The sequence below is a fragment of the Drosophila melanogaster genome, chromosome 2R, assembly GCF_000001215.4.
Source record: "Drosophila melanogaster chromosome 2R".
Lineage (NCBI taxonomy): Eukaryota > Metazoa > Arthropoda > Insecta > Diptera > Drosophilidae > Drosophila > Drosophila melanogaster.
The window spans coordinates 10,288,768-10,301,252 of NT_033778.4; the positions used below are offsets into that span (position 1 = coordinate 10,288,768).

General features: G+C 47.5%; 1 protein-coding gene across 24 annotated transcripts in view; it reads left to right on the top strand.

Annotated features, from left to right (window-relative positions):
• Positions 1-12,485, top strand: part of CAP — a 38,009-nt gene that overhangs the window by 19,752 nt on the left and 5,772 nt on the right. For 4 of the 24 annotated variants that reach the window (NM_136726.3, NM_136728.4, NM_165759.3 and 1 more), the window contains 6 exons: positions 5,845-5,998; positions 6,079-6,199; positions 6,524-6,556; positions 6,975-7,027; positions 7,102-7,280; positions 11,723-11,821. In NM_136726.3, the coding sequence (NP_610570.1) occupies positions 5,845-5,998; positions 6,079-6,199; positions 6,524-6,556; positions 6,975-7,027; positions 7,102-7,280; positions 11,723-11,821 (639 nt within the window). Of the gene's footprint in view, positions 1-2,248; positions 2,371-3,727; positions 4,106-4,573; positions 4,673-4,854; positions 4,995-5,093; positions 5,167-5,382; positions 5,416-5,626; positions 5,751-5,844; positions 5,999-6,078; positions 6,200-6,523; positions 6,557-6,741; positions 6,811-6,974; positions 7,028-7,101; positions 7,281-7,667; positions 11,502-11,722; positions 11,822-12,485 lie in introns of those variants that run through there. The other 20 variants (NM_001144164.2, NM_165758.2, NM_165757.3 and 17 more) reach the window with 11 other exon arrangements.

Below are 12,485 nucleotides of genomic sequence, written 5' to 3' on the forward strand. Positions count from 1 at the left end.
ATTGTTGTTCGCTATTCGTGTTAGCCGCCCACGCGGACGCCGCCTTTTACAGTCTCCAATAAAAATGCCTGCTAAATAAGATCAACACGGAGAGCTGAGTACTCTGCCATGTCGCCATCAAGATCCATTTGATGTTTTCTTGCCAGGTCCGTTGAATCTTCCATTCAGCAGAGTCTTCCATCCGCCGTGGGCCATAAAACCCCTTTGAGGATTTAAAGGGGCGCGTAGGCAAATCCATCAAACTTTCATTCCTTGATTGGCGTCATTTGATGGCATTATCTATGCTTTGGAAATTTCGATCTCCTACACATTTATTTAAAGCATTAATTTGTATGCTGATATTTTTAACATTTTCCCCATTCTCGATTTTTTTTCGGTTCAGACTTTTTATTTTGCCATGCCGAAGAATGAAAAATATAAATTTGAAGACTTTTAGTGAGTGAAAATAATTTATAGTTTGGTATAAATTCAGTTGAACTTGAACACAACGTTTCCTTTGCCTTCGCTGCTTGCCGGGAATTGGCGATTTAATTCTGTTTGATGACGTTGCCATCGTTGGGATTATCAATTTGCTGAAAAGAGATCTTAATAATAGCGATTGGAATGGAATATATGAGTCAATAGGTGGGCAGATGAATAAATATACAGATCGTGCACAAGGTGCTGGAATCCGGCTAGAATTATGTCTACATTTTTATCTCTACGACTATATTACTTCACATAGCTTATAAAAATACAATAATAATTTAAAGGAAAATCTTATTTTCTATATATTTTGTAATTTTCTAAAGCGGATTGCTACATCAAATTAAATAAAAACAAATTAAATAGGCATTGTATTCTTATCCTAATCACTTCCCTTCATCACAGTGCCCATTATGCGGCTTCCAACTAGGGCTATTCCAATCAGTTCCGAATGAACCGCAGATATGCACTCCATAAATAATCCGCAGTGGAGGAGTTCCCGCCTCATCCACGAGCCACACGCAGACGTACTCCCGTGAATTCCACATAAATCAACTCGGGAAATGCTCTTAATTTGCCACAGCCAGCCGCACCCAAGTCCATTCTCATACCCATGACAGGTCGCACTCTGACTCGGAACTCCCGATCCGAACTCCCGTTTCCAATCCGTGACAGGTTGCCCAGATCCCCCCGGCCACTCCTCCTGAACTATTTTCTCCATCACCTTTTGTGTGAAATTTACAAGGCCGCAGCGAACATATGGGTTCTGCTATTGAAAAGCATTTTACAAACTATCCAGAGTTAAAATTAAATGGTTCCCCCATTCCTGCAATGATGCAAACACTGAGAAAAGTCTTTGACTAGGTTCGGGAACTAGTTTCTCAGAAAAAGTTTATTTCCCTCTATAAATCTGTTTAACATTATACCATGTATATAATGAGGTTGGAGTTATCTCGATCATTTCATTTGTCATTTCAGAGTTATGCGATTAATACTATGAAATGTTGTAATGGAAAACTTTTTCGATCGTTTGGAGAATTTAAATCTGTCCTTCAGGGTTCTTTTTTTTTTTGTTTCAGTGGAGTCCCATTTGTGTTGTTTTCCAATTGGTTCTTATGCGCTAATCGATAAATTTGAAATGAATTGCCCCGAACAACGAAAGCCAGCGAAATGCGGCTTCTGCTCGACTGCGGGCGCTCCTTAGCGGGTGTGTCGCGCTCTCAAGTGCCACTATTAACATTTTTCCAAGCGAATTTTCGAATTTTCCATCTGATTTGTTCTAAAGCAGCAGCAGTAGCGTTAGCGTCAGTGGCCACCGGAAGTGCCAAGCCAAGTCAAGCCAAACCAATCGAGTTGGCTTTGTGTTTGGCTTTGCTTTTTGTTTTGGGTTTGCTTTTTGTCTGGCTTTGCCGAAGAGTTGTTTTGATGTTTTAATGCTTCGATGTTTTGTTTGTGACTTTTGTAGCTGCTTCACTGTACTCCGCCGCACACACTTCCGTTCCATTTCGCATTGCACGCATAATTGGCGTTTTCCCCTCGAGGTTCCCCTGTCTCCGGTTGATCGAGCACCGAGCAGCCAGAATGGTAATTGATCTGCTATTTGGGGACTGTGACTATGGGGCGGAGGCTCCTCCCGTTGCCAAAACTGGGTGTGTTGTTTGGCTCTTGCCTTTTGTTTCTCCCTGCCCATAGCCATTCCCATTCCGAATCTGAATCCGATTCCGAATCCATCCCCATTCCCGGGCTTTTAGCTCTGCTCGACGCTGGCGAGTCACGCAAAATTCAGTTCGCCTCGAGCCGTGCGCGGAGTCAGCAACTCAATCAGCAAATCGCTCTTGAAATCCAAATCGGTGGACCATCCGTTTTCGTATCCGTATCCGTAGTCGCATCGTGGAATCTGCTCAGGTAAATCCCTCAGATTTAGGCGACTAATCTGAGTGACTCAGAGGATCTCGGTGTGTGCGAGTTTGATTGACATTTGCAAGCAGAAATTTCCTTTTGATACGATTGTATAATTCAATTAAGTGCTGATTGAATAAAGACGTCAGCGCGCCCACATACGAAACACCAACATCAGCACCACCTCACCACCTCCCCTAACAGTTTCTACCAACACCCACCTCCCCTGTGAAACCCAAGAAATCCGCTCTAAACGAATTTAGAGGCAGCACCACTGCTCCTCGGCCAAATACGTGTCAATGTCTCGAAGGCAATGCGCCTAGGGCACCGCTATATGTATCTATCTGTATCTGAATCGGAAAATGTACGGGTATCTGTGATCTCGCAGTGTTTGTTTGTGGTTTTTGTTTTTTTACAGGTGGCATATAAATCTGTAGAATGAAAGTTTTTGGCTAGACCCGATGCAAAGCTGCACAGACAGTGCGAGGGTTAGTTGACAAGAAACAAAATAATACTGGCTAGGAAAAATCACAATTGTAGGCAATTGGTTTCAATTATGCAAGACATTCTTCTGCGGATTAAATTGGTTAATCGCTGGTCAAAATGGATGATAGGCTTCACATTGTACGACCATTAGAAATTGGGATAAATTTGTGAACATAAATCACAGTTATCATATTTAGGGTTCTATGGGAAAATTTACATTTTTAGAAGCTTTAAAGTGAATTGAATTGAATAAAATATATTATAATGGTTTTTGGGCATTTCTTCGTTTTGTTGGTAATAAGCAATTCGAGCCTTGTGACATATTTTAAACCTTTTTGATAAGGCACTATAAGAAAGGTTTTCAGTGTAATGGAAACCGTAGTATCACACCTCGCCCAGTTCTTTAACGGTTGGGAATATAAATTTATTTTATTTTCCTGCATGTGTGTGTGTTTTGTGAATGCTAAACATGCGCCAAATGCGATGACTCATTCCATCCGTGTGAGAGGAGCGTCAGTGTGCGTCTCTGTGTGTGTGTTTGTGTTAGTTTGCCTATGTGTGTTGGCCAAATTTTGAATGGCTGCCAAATGGCGGCTTCCTCGGTCGCCGTCGTATTAATTATGGCTGTTCTACGTCGCTGTGTTTGTTTGTCAATTTGTCTCCGCTCGGCTTGTTGACTGCCCAAAAAGCTATTTTCGAGCAGATCTGCAGTTTAAGCATAGCCAGCCAGCATAAACTTGTTGACAAGTGTAAATGTCGGGGCGGAAAACTCAATCTCTGAACTCGCCGGCGCCCCTGAAAATGTCACCAGCCAGATGAAAGACGCAAAGACCGCCGCCCACACTCGCTCACCCACCCTTTCAAAAACTTTCGACAGGCGTGTGGACACCTTACGGTTCCAGCGGCGATCTAAATCAATCGGGCGCCACCTCGGCCACGCCACCGCCCCCGCCGCCACCCTCGCTGCCCGTTTGGACACCCCAGCCATCGCCGGTGTTGAGCGGACGCAAGGAGTTCCGTCCGGTCCGCTTCGAGTCCCCCACTCTGCCCCGTCGCTATACGGCGCAGCAGCAACAGAAGACGACGACTACGATCCCGCCGTGGTCCAGTGCGGAGAACGGAGAAGGTGGCCCACCTCCCACCGCACCAGCCTCCCTCAACTCCGTGAACTCCAACTCGGACTACGCCGAAACCGACTGCTCCGGACACTTTGGTCCCGTGGCGCCCAGTGCCAGTGTCTCCGACAAGATCAGAAGTACTATATGCAGTTCGCTCCTATTCCTCTCAGTATTTAGTCGGGTCCTAGTCCAATACTCAAAGAAACTGAAAATAATTATTTAATATTATAAATACCATGGAAAGAAACTTTAAGATACTTTTGCAGATAGACCGTGAAAGATAATTCTTAACGTCACTATCTTCTGCTTTCCAAAACGATCACATGTTTCTATTTTGGTACAAGTAAATATCAATTACCTGTTGATATTTTGGTGCGCATTATTATATAATAAGTTCCCCATTAGCTACCATGTGGATAGAGTAGAATAGTAGTATAGTGTGATTCTAAATTATAGAATATAATAGCACTTTGTTGTACCATTACCTTTGAGTGTTGGAAAAAGTTGACTTCTACGACTATGTCTTTATGTCAAATTCTCCATTTTCCGCCCCAAAATTCGCTCGATTTCGCTAACGTTTTTCCGTCGTTTACCGCCCCGAAAAGCATTCGAACGCTCTTCGTCCAACTCGGAGCTGCAGAGGCCGTTTGTGCGGCGCCAGCTGTCCGACGCCAGTCGTCCAGCCTACAGGCCCAATGAAGTCAGTAAGTATAGCCGATGTGGGTAGGGCAAGTGACCAGGTGAAGCGAGCTCATGTCGACGCACAACACTGAATGTAGCTGTGATGTTTGTGTCCCTGTTTAACCCTTAAACCTTAAATATAAACCAATGATCCGAGCCCCCATAGACCTCCAAAAACTAACCAAACTCCATCTGCGGTTTCCAGTCTACAAAGTCAAGCACGAGTATATGAGCGAACCGGAGACGGGCAGCGATCGTCCCCGGAAAATGGCACAGTTAGGGCGAAGGCAGTACGACGGCATCGGTCCGGTGACCAACGATGGAATGCCCATCATCCTGAGATCGGTAAAGGAAGCCCCACTCGCTGGGGCACAACGGGGGGTTTTGAACTCGAAGTGAGACGAATTGATACGAGTATTGTTCCTTATCCTTATCCACATGCAGGAGGTCAAGGAGCCGCATCAGCATGAGTGGTACAAGCGTCTGTATCAGACGATACACAAGCAGAAGAACGGCGGTAAATGTCACTCACTTTTCCCCTGGTCTGAAGCATTCAAATTTCCTAGTACACCACACCACACCCCATTCCCATCCCAGCTCATTCCCACTCCCCGAAAATGTCCATTCCCCAATCCTTCTAATGCTTCAGCCTGATCTGATCTCCGACTTATCGTTTCGGTGTCTTTAAAAAAAAACTCTCGTTTCTCATTACCCCATTCGCTTTCGCCCCAAGATGATTTCGTGATTCGCTACAAGTGTCCTAGAGGTGATTCTTTGTTCTTTGATCTATAAACTATGCTATCCCCTAGTAGCTCCTCCCCTTTAGTAGCTCGCTTTCGCCTGTATATATAGACAGGGTCTAGTGACCTCTAACCTCTAACAAATAGAGCGCTTCATTCTATTTTGGTTTTATTTTGTTTACATGCATGTTGTATTATTTGGTTTACCTATGATTTCTCTCATGTTCCCGTGTGTAGATCATTGAAAATTTGGAAGCTTCTACTAAATTTCACGACTAACCTAATCTAAGGCCTAACTCACCGAACGCAAAACCACAAAACAACGCTAACATCATGTCCGCCAGTACACCACCAAGACGAAGTAATGATTATGTGAAAGTAGAGCTTGAGGAACCGCTTTGTGCTTGTACAACTGAATACTTACCTCGACTAATCAGTTCTCCGTCTCCGATCAGCCCGTCCGTCGTACAAGAGCAACGGATACGTCTCAGAGCCCGAGCCCAACTACGATTCGGATTACTCGACGGTGAGGTACCGCACCCAGAATCCGCACCGCGTTCAGTCCGTCTCCTCGGCTGTCAATGTGCGCAACCTTAATCAGGACGAGAAGTGAGTCATTATAATTCATACTTGATCGTGATGATCGTGAATGAGCCTTACTAATCGAACAACTGCCTTTTACGTTGCAGGTTGTATGGTACTATGCCAAATCCCATAAAATCAGCGCAAAACTCGTATAAGAATCAGCCAGGTCGCATCGAAAACTATACGACAGGTCATTCGTCTGTTTCCGAAAAGGAAAAGAAGGAGGTAAGTATCAGTTCCGATAACATTCACCGTACCGTTTCATCTCTGTGACCGAAATGCTCACCATTTTGGGAAAATCCACTTCACCACCATCATTTTTAACCCACGCAAAGCAATCAGTCGTATTTGCTCAACGGAACCACTTCACTGGCACCGATCAATATTAGCTTATTGCCCCAGCTCATTTGCAATGCCACGATAATACCCACCAAGCCCCAATTGGGTCCATAATCATTCAGCATTCACATTCACCATCCATACATAATCTGTCATTCAGATCGCCTCAAGTATTCTAACTCACAGCAATTATTCTATTCACAATTCTAGTGGTGGGACGAAGTGATGGACATCTTTAACGGGGTATGATCTCTACTATATTATCTAGATTTAGTCTTAGTTAATTCACCTTCCGATTGAGCTACTCGAGACCGTTTTCCGTTATCTAACGTGAACTAAACCGTTCCCAACTATTTGCTTACTATTATATCTTTCCCTGCCTACCATTTACCGCCTACCAAATTGCCTGATCCATATCCTTCTCAAAGTGGCTTAGGGAGCATACACGCATCCCGCGTATTATCATAGAATTCGTCGACGAGTTTGACGGCATCGGAGTAAGTTTTCCCGGACAGAATATCCATCGGTCTGTCAGATACATAAAAGCGAGGCAGGAATCATTGCAAAAGGCACCAGAACTACTAATAGAAGCCTCTCGATCAGTTTTATCCTTGTGTATGAAATAATGCTTATTCATATATTTTCTCTTTTCCTTCAATAGAATCTAGAACAATCGAAACTATCGCCATTGTACACTGAAGGTAACTTGTCCAGGTAAGCAAAGTAACTAGAACTTAAAATATATGTCATTATATTGTATAACCTCCATTCATTTCTTACCTCTTCAGAGCTTTGGCCAAGGAATCCGGCTATACTAGCGATTCCAATCTGGTCTTCCGTAAGAAGGAGGTACCCGTGAGCAGTCCCCTTAGCCCCGTTGAACAAAAGCAGGCTTACAAGAGTCTCCAGGCAGGGGGAGAGCCACCTCTGCTCGGCTTCCGTAAACCAGCGCCCGAGAAACCCCGTGGTAAGTGCCAAAATTTGGTTAGGTTTTGGGTTAGTTTTTGCCGTAGCTCTAATCATATTTAATACTTAACATAGTCATAAGTCGCTGGGCTATCTACTCACTAATCCTGCAAACGGTGTTGGTTCCAAGGTCAATCTTTTGTACACCAAACTATGTAGGACTTTAACCTATTTGCCACCTCTTGCCCTGGTTGTATCTCCATCACCCACTATCACTGCTCACCTGAAGTTGTATTTGTCTGCCCATAAAGAGGCGGGCTCCACCGAAAGAAAAAAAAACAACAAATAAAAATAAAATAGCACCACCGTTAATGGCACTGTCACAGGCACCACCGAAACAACAGAAGCCGCTGGCTAATTTAAAATCCGTTTTAATGCATTCCCTAAGAAATTTTGGAGGAGTTCGAATTCATACAGATTACTCCTACGCTCACAAAGATTCGTGTCAGTACCAAGGAGCTGGAAGAAGAAGTGGAACCCGTGAGAAAAGCAGCAACACCGCCACCTGCACCGCCACCACCACCACCTCCTCCTCCTCATCAATCTTTGGCGACGAGTAGGGACCATAAGCCGGTAAAGATGTTCTCCCAGCTATCGAAGAATCTGCCCTCGTTCATTCCGTTGAGCAAGAAGCAGCAAGTTTCGCAACAGGATGATCCACCCCCAAGGCCGCCCCACCGAAAGTCCAGCTGCACGAAGAGCACTGTGCGAGTCCTGAGCTCCGCGTCAAAGTCCAGGCATGAGCAGTGCTTTCAACCGCCGAATGGAACTGCCCCTGGGGTATCTACCATCACCCTGCGAAAGGTGGCCACTTCGAGTTGTTCCCGTCGTGAGCCCATCTGCCGATCGAAGTCGGCGGGAGCGGTGTCTACCCTTTTGCAAACGCTTACGGCCACCAAGGAGACCCGACTCACGCGTCGGGTTCAACAGCAGCAGCAGCAATCGCGTTTGAGGTCCTCGAGTCCTAGTAGACGCCCCGCTCGTCTTCTGGCCCTTCGTCATTCCAGCCGAAGTCCTGTGGCCTTTGGCAGGAGCATATCGAAGGAAAGAAGCTTCGCTGAGGAGAAAAAGCGACTGGAGAACACGCTGCCAGCTAATCGCACCAACTTTGAGGCCAGTACCAATATACTAAGGGATCCCTCCTTGAAATCCCCCCAAGAGGTGAGGGAGGCAGTCCGTTCGTATGCGACGTCACGCAGCAAGTCCTTGCCACGACTTCGTCATACTACAGTGAGCACTACCACAAGGCAGACCATGTGCTTCCCGCAAGTGCGACCCCAGACGCTTTTGGATTGCGGAACTCGGTCGCTGAGGAAGTCGTCCTCGAAAACAGGAAAAGGCCAGGAAAAGAACGGATCCAATGACAGCTTGCCAAGAAGTAATTCCACCTTCTCCATTGACTCTATGGTGCGTCAGGAAATTGTGCCCATAGCACCGCCAAAGACATATGTTGGGAAGTCCAGAGGATCACTCTCTAAAGCGCTGGTTCCACTCCAGAACAGTCGAAGCGAAGGTCACGTGCCAAGAAAGCGTCAGTCTGGCAAAAGCACCACCAAGCCACCACCACCAGTTACTGTCCACTCCTACAGCGAATCAGTGAGGGAGAAGACCAACTTTTGGAACGAGTACAACGCCAAACAGGCCATGTCGTTGCCGCAGGAGTACAAATTCTGTCCGGAGGATGTGTGTGATTTCGAAAGTCATACTATCCAGCAACCATGTATCGAGGACCTTGTATGGAAGTATGAGGGCAAGGAGCAGCGTCCACCGAAACAAGTGACCGTGACCGACATCGCTCGTCCCCAATCGCCACAATTGAGCCAGGAACGTCGCTTTTCGCCCACACGAGAGGTTAGGGTGCCCCAAATTAGCCGGGAGGTCAGATCTCCGTCTCGTCGCCGCATCGATAGCCTGCGTTCCAAGGACAAAGAACAGTCCTTGGCCAGGGCCAGCAGCCTCAGCAGCGCAGATGACCGCAAGAGGGCTACTCCAGCTCCTTCAAATGGCCTCTACCAATGTGGTGAACTAGCCCACAGTGCCACTTCATTGACTCACCTGGAACGCCATAGTCCCAGCTGTCGGTATCGTAACAATTGCGAGCGTTTCACTGAATTGAATCGCTTCTACAGCACTTTGGAGCGAGTGGGTCAGCTGGAGAGGGCCACGTCCTCCAGCAGTTTCCATCCCTTGAGAAAGGATGCTGAGCTCCTGGACTTTGATGAATGGCGCCGCGTACGACTTCACGAACGTGCTGAAAAAGAGTTGCAATATTTAGTTGGAAAGCTACGAGATGACCAAAAGCAAAGGGATCTTCACTTTCGTTCAAAAGATGTAGACTCCATTAAATGGCGTCAAGAGGCCGACCAATCACTGATTGCCAAGAAGAAGTCTGTGGAGGATCTGCGCGAAAACTTTGAGCAGCTGAATCTCCTCAGGCAGCAGCAGCAGCTCCAATCGGAGCCAGTTCATCGCCATTGGAGACGCAATACGGTGGCTGATTTGGCCTGCAGTCTGGAGCACCAGGCCTTGGCGGAACCCGAAATGGAGCGTCACTTGGACAACGATTTAGTGAGCACTTTGTCCAAGGATCAGATTAAGAAGATAACCCAGCAGCTGAACGAAATCTACTCGGGGAATCGCCATGCTCCAGCCGTCGAGGAGCAGTATGTCGTGACCGTAGAGAAGGGTTCCCGTCCAAATGGTCTGAAGGTACGTTGCAACTCCACCATCTCCAAGGATCAGCTACTGGGACCAGTTCAACGTAAGCGAGATGAACAGCACTCAAATCAGACTTTGCCTCGCTCCACTCGCAGCCAATCTCCGGTTGTGGTGGCACGAGAAACCCGTGGTGCCATTGCAGCCAAGAATGCAGAGTTGACCCTGACGAAACCGCCCGATGTGCCACCAAGACCCAAGCCCACACCAAGTCAGGAGATCAAGAGCAAGCCACCGCCAAAGGCGGAACCAAAAGTTGAAGCTCGCGAGCCGGCCGAAGACATAAGCCAGAAGATACAGTACTTCGAGGATCGCCAGTTCGATGAGCCGCCCAAGACCATCTACCACGCTCGCGAAGATTCCTCGCCGGACGAAGCTGAGGTCATGCGACTCATCAATCAAAACATGCAGGAACGTCAGCGAGCTAGGCAACTTCATCACCACCAGGAGCTGAGTAACTCACTGACCGATTTGAGCGGGGTTTTTGGGGAGCGTCCTGCGGCCCGGGTAAATTTTCACTTGCACAGCCCGCCCGATCGTCCGCCCGACGATACCGAGCTTATCAGCTTTGGGAACGGATCACCAGATCACGGAGACGGCAGTCTTGAGCTCTACTCGGACTCCTACTACCGATCGCGGAGTCTGTCGCCCCAATCGCAGGTCTCCGCCTGCTCCAGCTCCTACTTGCAGAGGGTCTACACCGGCGAGGTGCGGAAGATGCGTCAGCACTTCGAGAGCATTCAGCAGTCCGGCGAACAGTCCCGGGAGCCATCCAATGAGCGGCGTGATTTTTTTGGGCTTAGCTCGCTGCGGAGGGCGCGCAGCGATCCCGAAATGAGTGCGGGATCCAAAGACGCCCCGGACACCGTTACGGAGGCGGTGTCGAAGGAGGATGTGCCTCGGCTAACCCACAAATTCGAGCTGCGGGCAGCCACGCCATCGCCGGAACGAGGAAGAAAGCGTCTGCGTAGCGCCCAGGACCGCCTAATGCCCCACATCGATATCATCAGCAAGACAGCGGCATTGAAAAGAGAACTACCCATTCCCGTTCGATCGAGTCCCACTAGGAGCGTTAGCAGCAACAGCCATTGCTTCGAGCGTCTAAGGATGCGCTACGAGTCACCGGAGCCGCAGACCCAGAGCTATTTGTCCACCTCACATCCGGATATGCGGGATGTCCACGACATATCACCCCATCTGAGTGCCGACTGGGTGGCTCACAAGCACCCCGAACCGACGAAACCCAAGGACCTACCCAAGAAGCCACAACGAGTGGTGAGGGCGAGCTCCACTTCTCCACTACGACCAGCAAGGTCGCAGAACCACCAGCTGAGCTCCCGGCTAACTAGCTGCATGAAGGATATATTCGCCAACCAGAAGTTCGATCCCAACAAGCATCGTCCCAAGGCCCGATATGTTCCCGATGGTGCGGAGAATGGCAATCAGAAGTCCAAGGATAATGGAACTTTAGAGCGCCTCAAGAAAACAGCCATGGTGACCTTTAAAGGTGATTATTACGTACGACTTTCAGGGAGCAGTGGTTGGGGTCTCAATGGTAATGATCAGGGAATGAGCCAGGGCAACCTTTCACCTTCCTTACGCTTCGTTGGTCGCCTGATCTCGTAGATCTCGTAGAGCTAGCTGCTGCTTGTTGGGTATTCCCCCATTGGTCTTAACTATTCGAAATTATCCCTTTACTCGTCTCTTTATCTGTAATCGTTGGCGCAGATCTCGACCCGAACGCGCCCCCCATTCCCCCACAGCCACCAGTCAAGGGTCTCTCCTCCTACGATTTCCCGTACAGCACCGACACCGTCGACGGATCAGGTGAGTGACGATGATGCAGCTGATCCCTGGCATTTCTAGTGCACGAAGTATCCGCTGCTTAAAAGTCGAGCAAAAAAGTAAGGCAGTGAAAATGGGAGTTAAATGTGCTGGAAAGTCTTACCCCCTCTCTATATATGAACAAAATTTAAGATTGAATTTCATAACTATTCATTTGATTATTATCGGGACTATTTATATCCAAATCGTGCATATGTTTAACAAGCGTATTCTTCAAGTTCACATTTCAATCTTGAAAAATATTTTACCTATACTTATATATTTACCAATCCACTAACTACATGAAAGGAAATTGACCCAGCTCAATGTCCATATACACTAGTTAGCGGATTAATTTTAGTTAGCTTATCCTGGTCAGGACACTTAATGTATCCATTCTATTCCGCACTAAGCCAGTGTCATTCGATGACCTTTGCTAAAAGCATTTTTACTACCGCAACGACGGGCAATTTCCGCAATTGGTGCAATTTCGCTTTGAAGGCGCGCCGTGCCTCAGTTGACCAAATTAATCGATATCTCCAATGAGAATGCCGGCCACGCGGACAGGCCTGACCTGCTTAGCTCACCCGGCCGAACCACCAAGCCACCAAACCAGCAAGCCACCACCCACCTGTCCGCCTGTTCGGGTGGTGGCTCTGCCCTTGTT